This window comes from Haliotis rubra, unplaced genomic scaffold (assembly GCF_003918875.1).
Source record: "Haliotis rubra isolate DU_JTF1 unplaced genomic scaffold, ASM391887v1 Scf568, whole genome shotgun sequence".
In the NCBI taxonomy this organism is placed as follows: domain Eukaryota; kingdom Metazoa; phylum Mollusca; class Gastropoda; order Lepetellida; family Haliotidae; genus Haliotis; species Haliotis rubra.
The window spans coordinates 78,556-95,658 of record NW_025767266.1 but is presented as its reverse complement, the minus strand read 5'-3'; the positions used below and the strand labels follow the sequence as shown (position 1 = coordinate 95,658).

General features: G+C 39.3%; 1 protein-coding gene across 1 annotated transcript in view; it reads right to left on the bottom strand.

Moving 5' to 3' along the window:
• The window catches only part of LOC124254215 (pyruvate kinase PKM-like), a 70,989-nt gene extending 54,453 nt beyond the window's left edge, over positions 1-16,536 (bottom strand). Inside the window, 2 exon segments of the mRNA XM_046688104.1 lie at positions 14,479-14,556; positions 16,367-16,536. Of these exon segments, the coding sequence (XP_046544060.1) occupies positions 14,479-14,556; positions 16,367-16,390 (102 nt within the window). The 5' untranslated portion in view covers positions 16,391-16,536.
• Positions 16,537-17,103: the final 567 nt, after the last annotated feature.

The following is a 17,103-nucleotide window of genomic DNA, read 5'->3' as shown; positions in this document are numbered from 1 at the left end:
TTGCGTCAAATATGCAAGAATCACACGTCATGTAAAACCCTGTTTCCAGCATATCTCTAGGGTGTCCAGAGGTACAGATAAGCTGCGTATCTGCGTAAATTACGCAAATAATTATTTCAAAACTCAATTCCTATTAAGTCATTGCGTACAAGTACCCTTGATTTTTTTGTAAATACTCAATAAATGTGATCTTAAATGCGTTATTTTGCCCTAAGGCGTTGTATGAAAAATAAGAACACCGATAATTTCACCCTCGTCGGTAATAAATATGCATGGATATCACAATAAAAAGGCTGTACATTGCTGGTAACACATTTTTTTTTATAAATCTCTATAAATTGTACAAAGGAGTCAGCTGTCATCCAACATATTCCAGTCATACACTGATAATTGATGTATGTAGAAACAGCAAAACAACCATAATAATGAAAACCTATATCAGTCATAAAAAACCCACATAAATTAGGTGATGTTCATAACTGCCTGTGCATTGTTCAGTATGTCAGATTAGAGTTACCTCCCTTCGTAGCAACAGGGAAAAATTCTCTTGGAGATTGCCTGCAATATTACATTCCTTTCTTTTAAATTGATTAATATCTTCAAGCATTGAAGTTAACTTACTACTACAGCAATAGTGAAAACAGCAAAAAAAATCAACCCTTGTATGCAAGTACATTGTATAGAGTGAGTGAGTGAGATTTTAATATGCTGTATTTAGCATTATTCCAGCGAAATCACGCCAGAGAACATCAGAAAAAAGGCTTCACACATTGTACCCAATGTGGAAAAATGAACCCAGGTATTCAGTGCAATGAGAGAACGCTTTAACCACTAGGCCACCCAGCCATGCAAGTACTGTCATACAAGAGACAAACGTGCTTTTTTAAAAATACTTTTTAAAACAGGGATTTAATAAAGACGCTTCTATTATCATCTGGAATTGAAGTGTGCCCAAAAAATTATCTTGTTTATCTTCATAATTATCATGAAGCGACATAGAATGTTCATGCAGTGAACCACGAGTCTGACAAGGACTTACTTCCTGCTGTGGTACACGAGCATGTCCGTTGTTTAACATGTTTAAGTGGCAATGAATAAACAAGGAACCTGTATCAGCTGTTCACGTGTTGATCTTAAAAACATACTAAGAAACATGCTGTTTAAAGTTTATTTTGATGCTTAATTTCATGAATTGAGTATTCTCCTGAGCCCATAAGCGACACAACCAGATTGATCAAATAATAGGTCATACACTCAATCACCCCAGCACTGTACGATGACTTGATTATATAGATGGAATATTGCTGAAAGCAGTCTAAAGCCGCTCTTGCTTCTGAAACTGTTGTCAGTGATGGTGTAAACTTATATATTTCTTGTCATGCGTGCAATCCTTAAATAATTTTAACAAGGAGGCTGTGTTCAAATCCTTTAAGAATTTTCCAACTTATTTAAAAGGCCATCTGTAATCCACACTGTCTATCACAAAACAATGACATGAATTGCATCACCAAGGCTACTATACTACTGCCAGCGGTTCTTAGAGGCGGTTAATAGATGCATATGTGCGTGGGCAAAGACAATAAGACAATTCAGCACTGAAATGTGAGACAGCAGAAATTGCTTCCTCTGACATGAATGTCTGTTAATAATAAATGAATAGGAAATCCAAGTAAACGCATAAAACAACCATTGAACAAGCATTGTCACTAAGGTGACATAATCCCCTGCCGCAAATTATCAAATCAAACTTAAAAAGTAATGAAAGTTTAAGATGAAGTTAAATGTCAACAAAAACATGACCAGTCAACCACTCTTGATATCTTGCTCTTTAGTTGTTCAAACACACAAATATTTCCAAGATGGACTTTGACCTTGACATGAATGTCATAGTGTAGGAAATATGCAAAAGTGGTGCTAAAGAAATTGCTTATTTGAAAACATTCAAGGGAAGTCTTGAAAGTCTATGAAGAAAATCCAGTGAATTCAGGTTAACATGCTGAAATCTTCAAAGCGTCGCAGTGACCTTGATTGACTGGGCCCTGCACCTTCCCTAGATAAAGCTTGGTGTTGAATATGAAGAAAATCTAGTGAACGGTTCTTGAGATATCTCGCTGACAAGAGTAAAACGTTAAAGTCCCCTTGTGACTGTGAAATGCTGACAAGCATAACATGCAGGTTAATATGCAGAAACCTTCAAAGTGTCGCTTTGACCTTGAAAATCATGTGAAGGTCACCAAAATCGACTGGGCCCTGTGCCTTCCCTAGATAAAGCTTGGTGTTGAATATGAAGAAAATCTAGTGAACAGTTCTTGAGATATCTCACTGACAAGAGTAAAACGTTAAAGTCCCCCTTGTGACCTTGAAATAAAGGTCAAGGTCACCAAACCTGACTGGGACCTTTCTTATACTGTGATGAACCTAGGTACCAAATATGAAAAGAATCTAGACAACAGATCTTAAGATATTCCAATTCGTATGGACGGACGGAGCCTAATACTATATTCCCCGCTTCGCAGCATTGTTTCATGTTATTGTCTGAGTTAATTCCAGTGATCTCAGGAAATCGGCTGAGCAAATTACAATGTCTTTCAACAATTTAATCCTTGTTACAGCAGCAAAATTTTAAAGTTTCTTGTTATGACATTATATCAAATGGAATGTTTTCAATCTTGCTGTCTCATTTTTCTAATTTCTAAAATATATATTTGTCTGAAAATCTAAATTATTTAGCTTCTTAAATGTTAATGTGGCTCCCTAAAGCTTGAAAATACTGCTGGGAGCCAAATGGCCTCCACTGTACATTAACACCCAGGTGGGAACATCCCTCCAACACCCTCCACTGTACATCAACACCCAGGTGGAAACACCCCTCCAGCACCCTCCACTGTACATAAACACCCAGGTGGGAACACCCCTCCAACACCCTCCACACCCTCCACTGTACATCAACACCCAGGTGGGAACACCCTCCAACACCCTCCACTGTACATCAACACCCAGGTGGGAACTCCACCTCCTCCAACACACCTCCACTGTACATAAACACCCACACCCAGGTGGGAACACCCCTCCAACACCCTCCACTGTACATCAACACCCAGGTGGAAACACCCCTCCAGCACCCTCCACTGTACATCAACACCCTCCACTGTACATAAACACCCAGGTGGGAACACACCCTCCAACACCCTCCACTGTACATCAACACCCAGGTGGGAACACCCCTCCAACACCCTCCCTCCACAACACAACCTCCACTGTACATACAACACCACCCAGGTGGGAACCCCTCCAACACCCTCCACTGTACATCAACACCCAGGTGGGAACACCCTCCAACACCCTCCACTGTACATCAACACCCAGGTGGGGAACATCCCTCCAACACCCCCTCCACTGTACATCAACACCCAGGTGGGAACATCCCCTCCAACACCCTCCACTGTACATCAACACCCAGGTGGGAACACCCCTCCAACACCCTCCACTGTACATCAACACCCAGGTGGGAACACCCCTCCAACACCCTCCACTGTACATCAACACCCAGGTGGGAACACCCCTCCAACACCCTCCACTGTACATCAACACCACAGGTGGGAACACCCCTCCAACACCCTCCACTGTACATCAACACCCAGGTGGGAACACCCCTCCAACACCCTCCACTGTACATCAACACCCAGGTGGAAACACCCAGGTGGGAACACCCCTCAACACCCCAACACCCTCCACTGTACATCAACACACAGGTGGAACACACTGTACATCAACACCCTCCAACACCCTCCACTGTTCATACATCAACAACCAGGTGGGAACACCCCTCCAACACCCTCCACTGTTCATCAACACACAGGTGGGAACACCCCTCCAACACCCTCCACTGTACATCAACACCCAGGTGGGAACACCCCTCCAACAACCTCCACTGTACATAAACACCCAGGTGGGAACACCGCTCCAACACCCTCCACTGTACATAAACACCCAGGCAGTATTCACAAATGGTGTTTCAAAGTAACAGGACATTGGGTCCTGTAAGCTTCAGATGTCTGTCTGACCCATTGAAAATTCACAGGACCCAAAAAATAAAATTAAACACACATTTCAGATTTAACATTTCTTATAATTGGCATTGAAATTATTAAAAAACAGAAGATTTATAAACAGCAAACAAGTGTCACATGTCACATATAACAACTTCAGTCAAAGTCATCGTGAAATATACAGTCAGACACTAGGGCTGGCGGGTTGTACAGTTCTATAAGACCTTTGCCGAATCTGCTGGATTTGTCAGAGGGTCAGACGCTATTCGTGAACACTGCCCAGGTGGGAACATCCCTCCAACAGCCTGTAGTGTAAAGTGCTTGTTAAGGTCACCTCTGGATTGTGCATATTTCAGTCAAGGACAGTGTCGTGTAGCATGCAATTGTATTCCGTGTTTCAAACTTTGATATGTGTACATCCTTACCTTAAAACACAGGGAAAATGAAATATCTCCACAAATTTAATATGGCTGAATAGGCGTTTTATTTAACAAAAATATCCAAAGTCATGTATATCCCCAACCCTTTGTAATATGTGAATTAAGTACCACATGTATGTCATAAACCTGAGCATGTGAACATGTATATATCTAAAATCTTGTAAATTCAATCGACATTGTGACTGATGACGGCTGCTACGATTCACTTGCATATTCGGTGAATCGAACCGTACCCGTTCGTGAATTCCATTTGTTATTCGATGTCACCAGAACCAAATATTCATGAATATTTACTATTTTTTAATGGGAGTGTGTTTTACTTGTTCAAAGCGAGATATGGAAGAATGGAACATGTACTAGCCTTGCAGTAGTGCAGGTCATGTCAAGGCCAGTACTGTGAACTATTGCTCACAGCCATCGAAGATAACCATCGATCACACATCTTTACGGCATCAGAAATAGCGTATCAACAAATCCGCTGTTGTGCTCAAGTTAATCCTAGAGTTAATCCAACTAGTGAAATTCAGTGTGGATCGCAATAAAAACTGTCAATGTATATATCCTTGTATTTTGGGTTTTCAGATGCTTAATAATGATTCAGGGTTTTCTTGAATAATTACACAAACAGCGGAACATTGTACTAACTTATAATAGACAACTTTATCACATAGACATTCCATAAGCCGAGTACTTACAATGTTTGCTGTGATGCAACACAGTCACACCGCCGCGTTATAGCACGGGTAAACACTGCCATTCGAAAACGTATGAAGCCAGAAAACACATAACAAAACAACTTTCCCAGATTTGTTTTCATTTGATTAAATTTAGTCCCATTTTCATTCATTAAAAGTGTTTGCAGTAACATCGTTGAAAAATGTGGGAGATGGCATTTCACCTCATTCTATATTTGTACAACTTACGCTTGCCATGTTTGTGAGGGTGCACTTTTCGCTCCTACCGCAGTATCACCAATTTCACCTTATTCTCAACAATCATGTCTGATTACCACCTGGTCATCTATGTACCCCTAGACCCTCCTTACTGACTCATTGAAGCCATATTTGACAATTAATTGCCAACATTTTGTTTTTGCAATCAAAGTGGTGTGCGCAATGGGAAGTCAATGGTGACTCTTGTCATATGTAAATGTATCCAGCTACACGTACCCAAAGTGCTGAGCCTATGTTAATTATCATGTTAAACATGTATATAGAAAAGAAAACCATCATACTATGATAGCAATTTATACCTGGGAAAATATAAATTCTTCTGATAATGGAACAGAAATTCTTTGAAGTTTCAGATCACTTTTAACTGAATCACCAGTAGAGCAATGATGTGTACACAGCTGATCGCAACTTCCGGCTTGGTTGAATAACAGGTAGCATAACAGGAACGACAATTGAGTTATCATGTCTTGTGATGTTTGAGTGAAAGTTTCTTATATATATAGCTATGTTCATTTATAAAGTTTGTTTTTTCACCTCCGATGATACGATCAAATTTTGACTGAGCACAATACACAAAATAGCAGTTATGCAATGCATAAGCTATCACTTGATAACATTTTTGCATTCGTGAATAATTATTCATACTCGTTACCCAATATTCGTGTCACGTATGGTATTCGCCACATACTGTATTCGTTGGAGCCCTACTGATGATTAAAGTAAAGTGTTCCTTTTACCATTAATTGTTACTCTCTTGCTTTCAATATCTTCAAAGGATGTGTATTTTCTAGTGATGGTAATTTACAATAGACACAGCCTATTACTTCACAGCAAAGTTACAGACTGTATGTTTATAATATTGCTCTACCCTCCACCACACTACCTCACACATAGGCGGATCCAGAGGGGGGGTGCAGGGGTGCGCACACCCCCTTTTGTGCTGAAAGTTTGTTAAATGACCATTGAAACTCGGGTGAAAATGAAGTGTGCACCCCTCCTTTTCTCAATAGTGTGCACCCCCCCTTTCTCAAAAAGCTGTATCCGCCCCTGTCACAACACATGAGCTGACATCATACAAAACGACACTGCACTACCTGAGACGAAACCTCACTACATACTACCTAACATAACAGTACCTGACACCACACTACCCGACACCTGACTACCTGCTACCTGACACCAAACTACATGCTACCTGACACCACACTACATGCTACCTGACACCACACTACCTGACACCACACTACCTGACACCACACTACCTGCTACCTGACACCTCACTACATGCTACCTGACACCTCACTACATGCTACCTGACACCACACTACCTGACACCAAACTACAAACTACCTGACATCACACTACCTGACACCATGTGTTGGCCAATTTCCGGGTGTTATTGAGTATTTGAACCACAGGACTTCATTTGGAACCGACGGCTTTAGCCTACAATGTTATTCTTTATATGGAAAAGACGTGTGCAACCAAAGCAGACGCTATGTCAAAAGGTAGCCTTGCTACTGGTCTTTCCAAGGCAACTGTAAAACGTATTAAAGCCGAAGGTGATAGGGGTGTGAGTAGGCCTACTTTTATTAGTCCAACCAAGTTGCGCAAACCCAAAACTTCTAAGCACAAACCTGATGATTTTGACCGGTGTGCAGTCTGTCAATTTGTACAAAGTTTATATGGAGTACAAAAGCAACTGCCTACTCTAGATATGATATATGTGAGGTGAGGTGAAATTGGGTTTTACGTCGTGCTTGTGAATATTTCGCTCATATGACGACGTGCATGCGTGTGTATGTGTATGTGCGGCTGCTTGTATTAGCCCAGACTTAAGCTGGTTTTATTGTGCTAGCCCACTGAGATACCATGCCGTAGTGAAGCAGGAATACCCCATTCAGACACATTATACTGACTCCGAGCTGACCAGTCCTTGTTGTACCCATTAATGCCGAGGGCCAGGCAGGGACCAAAAAGTACCATATTTTAACGTCTTTTGGTATGACGCGGTCGGGGATCGAACCCGCAACCTTCCGCTCTCCGGGCGGACGCTCTAACCACTACACCACGGAGGCGGTCAGATATGATATATGATATGGCAAGAAGCCAAATGTATTACCAGGGTTCAAAAGGAAAGTTTTCGGAAAAACTTGAAAGACAAGGGGTTTAGGTGGCGAAAAACGCAGTCAAATCGTAAGGTTTTAATGGAACGAACCGACATCGTTGCAAAGCGCATGCAATACCATTACTTACGTGCGAGATGAATTTTGATAATTTTTCCAAATGGCTGTAGGAAAAATTGATCCCACACATTCCACCGCACTCTGTCATTGTTGTGGATAATGCGCCATAACACAGCAAGCAAGTGGACAAATGTCCAACAACGGCTAACAGAAAAGATGATATCAAAGCTTGGCTACAAAGGCACAATATTGCATTTGACGATAAAATGCTCAAAGCCGAACTGTTGTGTCTGGCAAAATCCAACAAATCGGGCCCTGTCTATAGAGTAGACACTATGCTGAAACAACATGACCACGATGTACTACGTCTTCCTCCTTACCACGCAGAATTGAACCTAATTGAGTTGATTTGGGCCAATGTAAAAAATTATGTTCCTGAACAAAACTTGCAATTCACTAAAACTTCGCTAAGAGTTGCCATAAACGGGAGAATGTCAGCAATCGGTGCCAAGGAATGGTCTGAATGTCGCAAACATGTTAAAACCATAGAAGATGGCTACTGGTAACGGGAAATTGCAGTAGAAGAAGAAATTGATAGAATCGTGATCGAAGTAGGACTGGCAAGTGATTCAGACACCGAGACCGATTCAAAAAGTGATGACTAAGGTCCGAAGTATGCTTAAATCAGTAACTTCCATAATGGATCTATTCTGTATTTGACCCGTGTGGAGATGATACACCAGAATATATGCCGATTATACATTCGTTTGTACACATAACAAATGTTCTTTTCTCTAGCACTTGTGTGGGGTGTTTTGTAAATAAAGTTATATTTGTCTTGGTTCAGTTTCCAAGGACCTTAGCTGTACACATACTTCATATGATGTAACAATCAAAACACGATTTGCACGAGGAAATTGAACTTTTCAAGTTTTAGACGACAACCTGTTTCCCTCATTTTTCAACTGGACTGTTCTGGATGGCATTCCCATTTATGCAAATTGTGGACAGTTGTCAGATCGCGGTTCATCTAATCAGTAGTTACATTTCTTAATTACTTTCTTAATTCTCATGACACTGAAATATAAAATCATCTGTCATCATGTCATCTGACATGGAGTTACCGAAACTTGTAATTCCCCAGTTTATAAATAACGTCCTCGCCAGAAGCGAAAATCTTTTTACAACGTGAAAATGTAAAAGATCGAGGCTTTTTAGCTTCGTTATAAAAAATATCATTTTCTCTTTCATTGAAAAACATGCCTGTTTCACACAGAAAGCAGACAATTAAACACCATTCCCTCAATCAAAATATATACAACAGTATCCAGATTAGTCAGAAACATTGCACACATATTATGGTCTGTTAGTACTTCAGTGTATATTATACTTATCTATGACACACATGATGTTGCTGATTATTCAACAGAGCGTGCCAGGATTCCGTTATACATAAGTATGTTTCATAATGGGAAGTAGCAATTGATAATGTGAATAAACGATGACCCACTGTAGTGAAAAATGTAATGATCCTTATGTAGTGATTTGTCTGTGTATATGGATCAAGTTCATAATTACTTGTTGGTGCTGGGTGCCGTTCCATTAACCGATCTTATCTAAGATCAATCTTAGCAAGTTACGCCAATTTTACAATCGTCTTAGCTAAAAGTTACACCCGTTCCACTAACCGATCTTAGGCCGATCGTAGCTGGTCCCGATTTTACGATCCGATCCAAGCTTAGATCGAGACTCTTTCGTGCGAGAGATAGAGGAATCCGGGGCACGAGTTATCTCCCTTTGCATAGTCTAGCAAATGATAGAAAGTAGTTTACGAACCAACTGAGTGAGTGAGTGAGTTTAGATTTACGCCGCACTCAGCAATAGTCCAGCTATATTGCGGCGGTCTGTAAATAATCTAGCTAAGATGCATAGATTTCACTAACATGAGCGTTCATGTTAGTGAACGCTATGTAGATCTATCTTAGCTATAAATAATCGAGTCTGGACCAGACAATCCAGTGATATACAGCATGCGCATCGATCTGCGCAGTTGGGAACCGATGACATGTGTCAACCAAGTCAGCGAGCCTGACTACCCGATCCCGTTAGTGCCCTCTTACGACAGGCATGGGTTATTGAAGTTCAATATTCTAACCCGGGCCTTCATGGGTATTTTTCCAAACAAGTGTAAACGTGGAGAAAAAACCTAGAGCAAAATACTAGGGTAGTGAGCACCTTGGTTTCAGGTGCAAGTGCGTGAGAACGCTGGGTATCAAGCATAATATAATAATAATAAATGCATATTTACAGTGCGCCTATTCCACATCCTTGGGCATGCTCAAAGCGCTGTGTACAGATAATTTACACGAGAATATTTACAGCCGAGATTATAATATTTAAGTAATATACTGAGAACAGGTTTTAAGTCTGGACTTTAAAAATGTCAATTGTGTCAGAGCTTTTAATATGTGCCTGAACCTTGTCAATCAGAATAAACAAGGCGTGACGCTGCTATAACGTATGTAGAATCTGTCAGTGGTCTTGAATAATACGCGGCCTGCCTTTAGAATCCCCCACCAAATATGCGCAGTGAAATCAAGCATATTTGTATCTTTTTGCTTCAGAACATTGTTCACTTCAAGGCTGTCCCTATTCTTAAAGGGCAAGTGTACACGAAAATTAACCTTTTTGTCTTGCACGTTTTCTTCATAAAAAGTGTTTATCAAGTCGTTTTATATCCAAACCCGTACATAAATCAGAAGTAACTAATTTATTATTTGCGTTATATCAATTCATATTTTCAACATTTACCAAGAGTTCTATGTCCACAATAAAAACACCATGGCTTATGTCCCTTGGAAATGACGTCATTGGTGCCCAAACGATAAACGAATGACGTCGTCAGACCTTATTAGACCCATTTCACGTGGTGCAGGTATAGGTGTGGTTCTTGTGTCTCGATCGCAGGCTACTGTTTTAATCCACCTGTTGCTTGGCCGTCCAGCTGGCTATGTGGTCAGTTCTACACTGTAATGGCGTTGCAGTTTGAAAAGCGTATACATTGTACTAAGAGTGTTACCACGTAACCAAATGGTATAACATATACAACCTGAGTCGATTCGATCTTTCCAACAGTACCTTTTTCATGAAACCTATAAAGCGTATATGCACTACATCTTGCTTGCCATCGGTGAATGTGCGGCATTCTACGTTTGTTACTAAAGTTCTTACATAAATCGTCACGATATGTCACTCCTCTTCCACCTAATTCACTTTTATATCGATAGTACTCTACAGCACGCAGATAAATGCAATTTGCAGTTTTGAACACTGTTTGAAATTCGTTTTTCTATGATAGCATCCGCTGATTGTAGATAAAATTTACTAAAAATTACATGCATCGTAAATCTGCGCCAGTTTTGACACATTACTAAATCACCATTCACTGCGTTTTCGCGTAATTTATGGTAAAATGTCAAATTTTACTGGGAGAATTGAATTTAAAAGAAAAGATGTATCATTGTGATCAGCAGTAGTTTTGTTGTTGTATGATCGAATCACCAATGCTTTCGTTCTGAAACATTATCAATGAACCGAGAATGCGCTGAGAATGTTTTGGAAAATACATAAGCGTCAAAGTGAAGTTTCAGCCATATTACATAGTGTTTATAAAATCCGTCACATGTATGTCGGTTATGTTTAGATCCATAAAATTCAACACCATCTTCCTTACATGAATCCCTGAATTCCTCATACAGTTCAAAATAAACTGACAAATGGACTTTGTCACCAATACGAAGTGTTTCAGTGAAATCTAACGAAATAAATCGAAGATATGAGTTGCAGCTGTGAAAGAATACTTGTTTGAAATGTATACAAAGCCAATCTCAGATTTTACACTGTGTATCCGTTAAGCCTACTTGTTGCATACAATTGCTCATTAGTTTTAGAACATGCATGGGAAAGGTATAAGTAGCAAGCGATAGTTAAATAAAACAGGTGTATGCCAATGATTTTCTAGATTCATCACAACATATTATAGTTTTGAAAGCATGACGCCATAACTGGCGCAAACTCATGCACTGCGATGGCGGTACTTCCCTTAATTTCTGACTATTTCCTTGGTCACAATGAAAACAAAAGAAAATAACAACCAGCAGACTGTCAGAAGTTTGGACTACTTACATGTCACATTTATGCATATCGTTGCTTGAAACAACGAAAATGTCCTTGAAAACTTCGTGTCAGTGAACACGCCCATTTGAAAAAGTCGCCAGCGATAGTGATGTCATCTGGACGTCAACATTGTTATACATATTTGGTATTTTCATTGAGGCGAGGTTATGAATGAAAATACACACGACCAATCCGTCCTGCTGCTTACATTTTCTGTTCTTATGCTTCTTCGTATTTTCGCGAACTATTTTTCACGTGATTAATATCAGTATTATTATCTTTTGATTTGGGACTAGACAGGAGACCAGTTTAAATTCAAGTGGCACCAATTACGTCATAATCAAAGGGCGGTAACTCTGGCCTGTTTAGCTCGGCAAAAAAATACCTCATATTGGCATAACATTTCAGCACTTATTTTGAGGGTTATACTTACGTTGTAAGAAAAATGAGTGTATATTTTCAAACATTGGTATTAACTAATTAAAACAGTTCACTTTGATTCACATAAGAATAAATGTGATTTATTCGTGTACACTTGCCCTTTAACCATGACGTTGCAATATTGTTGTACAAATGTGTTACCATGACGACAGTGGTCAGACTGGCCTGATATTTGTAAGGCTTCAGTGCAGTGTTTCTTTACATCACAGAAATATACAAATTCATTTCATGGGGGACTTTAGGGGACGCTCACGGTGAAATGCTCGCTCTTATTTTTCTCATAGAATAGGAAAGCCACCATTTTGGTTTCTCTACGATTGATTTTAGCTATCCTAAGTTGGTCATGAGCAACTTAGACTTTGAATCTTAACTTTACGATTGACTTAGGTAAGATTGGTTAGTGGAACGGTATGCCGATCGTAACGTCACGCTAAGATTGGGATTTTAGGGGTTTACGATTGGCATAGGGCTAAGATCGGTTAGTGGAACGGCACCCAGGTTACCAGGCTCCCATCCTACAAAGCAAACTTATTGCTCAGATGATAAAATTTCTATTCCGTTATAGCTATCAACTTAGGGTTAAAATAGTCAAACAGTTCAAAAAGACCAATCAAACAGTTCAAAGGTCATGTGACATAAACGACACAATGCAGAAGTGAAGTGATGGGATGGCAATAATTTTGTCCCTTGTACTTTGCCGGAATAATCTAATGTATGTGGTTGAAAAAGGCTATGAAACCAAAATATTGGACATGTGAACCGATGTTCATGACATGAAACGCAACAGGTAACCGAAAAACTTATTTTTTCAATAGAATAAAATAAAGTTTCTCTCCGCTAATTTCACTTGCGAATGATAATAAAATGCTGTGAAATGCAAAGAAATGACGTCTAAATTTGGATGGTGTGTGTGATTATATGCGTGCGCGCGATAGATTCTATACAGAGTCTATGTGTTTTAAGAACATAAAGCTCTTTTTCCTACCATGAACACTGCTAATCCAACATGTATGAATTCCTAAATAATATATTTGAGTATTAATTTGCATCATTTGAACTCATTCATACATAATCAGCAATATATCTGTACTGGATCAAAGATCACATTTGTCAATCTCTTAGTGGGGTATTGGCATCCAACCTGCGATACGATACATCACGATACTAAAAGTTTAGTTTCATGACGATATATTGCCAAGGTATTGTGCACTGAAGCTGCGACACGATACACGCATCCCGATATAAGGGTGGCGATACGATACGTATCCGCGATAGTAAAATCTTTAATTCTAACACCAACTATAAAACACCTTAAGATCAAAATAAAACCTATTTTAAAGTATTTCACAAATTCCCCAGCGTGTTTCAATGTTTATTTGGAAACGAGATAATTAAGTTTATACACGGACTTTGTGAATGTTAATAACATGCGAGAGCTATGTCTGACAGTTTTTGATGCAGGAATTCCCGAGAAAACGTTTACTTATGAAGGGAAAAAAAAGAAAGCATATATTTCAATCATCAAACAAAGTGAGTCTTTTTTCTTGACAGATATCGCGATTCGGCAATATTCAAAGTTAAACATCGATGTATTGTGGCCCATTTGAAGTATCTTATCGGGATATACTTCAATGTAAAACTTTGTATCGATTCACTGTATCGACGGCCCATGGATTGATACATCGATGTGTATCGATCAATCGTCACACCACTACAATCTCTCCCTCTCTATTGTGATACATTAGTTCATTTCTTTATTATAACACATATGTTTGCAAATCAGAAAAAAGCATTAGTAAACATATATTTCTGAGTCTGATTAATGTATAAATGAAACAGCATTACACTTGTTGCCATGCTGACTCTATGGCAGATAAGACAATTGAACTTGTAACAACAGATTTGATGACAGATGGTATGGTGAAGCAGATGTACCTTATCAGTAGATTTAGGCTCAATTTCAAAACTGTTTCCATAGAGACAAGAGAAATTAAAAATATATATGACAAATGAGATATCAAGGGATGCATTCTTCTATGGAACCATATTTCTGTGTAATCTGGACACCTACCTAAACCAGACTTTAATACCCTACCCTATTCAAGACCGGTTTAGGATGGTTAAACTGTTTGTGAACCTTAAACAAAATGATGCCATTTCCCTGCAAGGCAGACAGGTCATGAACACAACTTCCTCTGGAGAGCAAGGTCATGGTGATGAAGTTGGTACTTACAGGTCCTGTTTTGCCTGGTCGTGGTGGTAGCCGGGGCAGCTGGCCTGATGATCCTGGCTTAGCTAAAAGTTGTGCCATCTGTGGAAATAAACACTTAATTAATGGAAATAATCAATTTGTAGTCGAGTCATCCCAAGGATGACACCTTGCCTTGTCTGACGGTGATGTGGATTTGTTTGGGAAGGTTGAAGGTTTGAATCCCACCCATCACAGGATACTGACATTTTACAAAACTCTGCACAACTGCAAGCAATTTCAGTTTACAAAATATGAAAAGACAGAGTGAGGTACAATGTAGTGTGTCTCACAGTCCCCAAACCATATTATTGTCCCTACAGCCCAGCACTCCCTGCAATGCTAAAGCCGTAAATGAAGCAAGTCCAGATCTCTCTCTGGTCTCCCTAGGGTTCCTTTTCAATTGAAATGGGTTTATTTGTTAAAATCAAAATGACATATATATATTCAGAGACTAAACATTAGTCTAGGTACAATGCTGCACTCAACAGTAATCAGGACGGAATGGTGCATGAACTGGTTAGGTCTGTCATTTTCCTGGGGCATGGGGATGGTGGGGTATAAAATCATATTTTACAGCAGGCTCAAAAGGAAAAGCTCGCTAAAGAAAAGTGCTAGTAGTGGTTGTAGTTAGAAGTAAACTTGAAATGCTCATTACAAAATGTTTTTCAATATTTGAGTCTTTTGAGTGCAACAAACGCTGGAGGGTTGTTGAAAGAGAAGCTACAAACCTATAATAGCAAATCTTGTATCCTTAAAACCAAGACATGTGTATGTCATCTTCACATGATACACTGGTGCATCGATGTATCGTTTCACCCTTACATTACAATGCCACTATTACTGTATGTGCTTTATGATTTGCTCATGCTATTGAAATTGAAATCTAGTGGAGGATCAGGGAAAGAAACCTTTCAAAATTTCCCACTAGACTACAGGGCCAACGAGTGGACAGTAATTAGTGGTTCTGTCTGTACTTCACTGGTCCAAAATAACATTTGTAGATTTACATTACCATCAATACAAAATTCACTGGCCACCAGGACCACTGCAAACTTATCATGTAGTGGTTCTGATGAAGTAAGAGCAAAATGAGACTTTGGATACATCCTCTTAAAAATACTATTTCATTACGTTTTGGTCGCTTGCAGTTTTGAATATGTTAGGTTATGACACACAACTTTTATATACCCACAGGAAACCAAGAAGCCCACTAAAAACTAACATTTAGTCCTCACTACTGATGTTTTCATGCAATACCAAAAGTCTGACTCAATGTGTTATTGACTACAATGCCTTTAACATACATATAACGACCCTGACATGTGGCTTATAACCTATTATTCTGGACTTGTAATGACAGAAGATATACATATTTACAGATACTCACTATTCATTTTGGCAAGAGTTCCGCCCGTAACCCCGCTTGAAATGCATTCTATTCCTTAGGATTATTTTGAGGTTTGGGGCTAGAATTTAGGGTTAGATTTTAGGGTTAGGTATAGGCTGTTTATAAAAAAAAACATTGGCGTATATTCTTAGATGTATAATGATTAAACCAAATACGGGGGTTACGGGCGGAAATCTTTCCTTTATTTTTGAGACATTGGCTTTAGAAATAGTACTAGCAAAAGTTGCAAAAACTAGACCTTTGAGTGCCGTTTCATGATAATTTGATATGCACTGACAGTCATTTTGTTTAGCTATCATCAACTGATCTATTGACATATAACATAAATTTGAGTTGGAAGTCAAACAAAGGTGGTATAAATCGGCGTTAATCAAACATGCCACGACTGACACAATCCCGATTGACCTGAACGTTGTAAGTGTTGCCCCGTGTTGACATGTTGGATAACATATGCATAACTACCTGGTTATTTCCTTTTGATGCCATTTGGTCCTGTCAAATGATCAATCAATTAGAAGTTGTCGGTTTAAAAAATTGTATTAAAGGTAATCAGCTGATGAACACACGTAAAATTTATATTGTCGTATGCCGTTTCAGTCACAATGTCACCACGCGCACGGAAACGACCTTGAGAAAAATATTTTCCTACAAACAAATCTGACCTTGACATCAAGACGACATTCAGACCAAGCAGGGAGATAATATTGTACGAATCTGGTAATTTATCTATGAATACTAAGTATCGACGGCTGTAGAGAAATATTTGATATATATAAGGTTGCCTTTTGCTGCGAAAATAGAAATATTACTTTACGCAATGCTTGGTCGCTGTAGGTAAATAGCATTTGAGATATCGTCAAATGTCAGCACGCCTTGCGGCTCTCACTTCACCTGTCAAACATCTTATCTTTGGTGGTATTTATGAATTAAATGGGTCATTGTGGATACAGACATACACTATTTGAAAGGCATTCCCATGTCATTCAGGCTTCCATGCGCCTCTAACGACGAACACATGCACTGAAAAACTCCAAGCGAGTATCATCTGCAAGGTCGAATGGAGGAAAATGTGTTCTGCTGATTATGCGGTGAATCAATCAAACACTGTATCTCTAATTTGCACATGCACGGTACTCAGAGTGACTATGTTCATGGTAACAAATTCACACAATACCTTGCTTATAATATCATGTACAAAC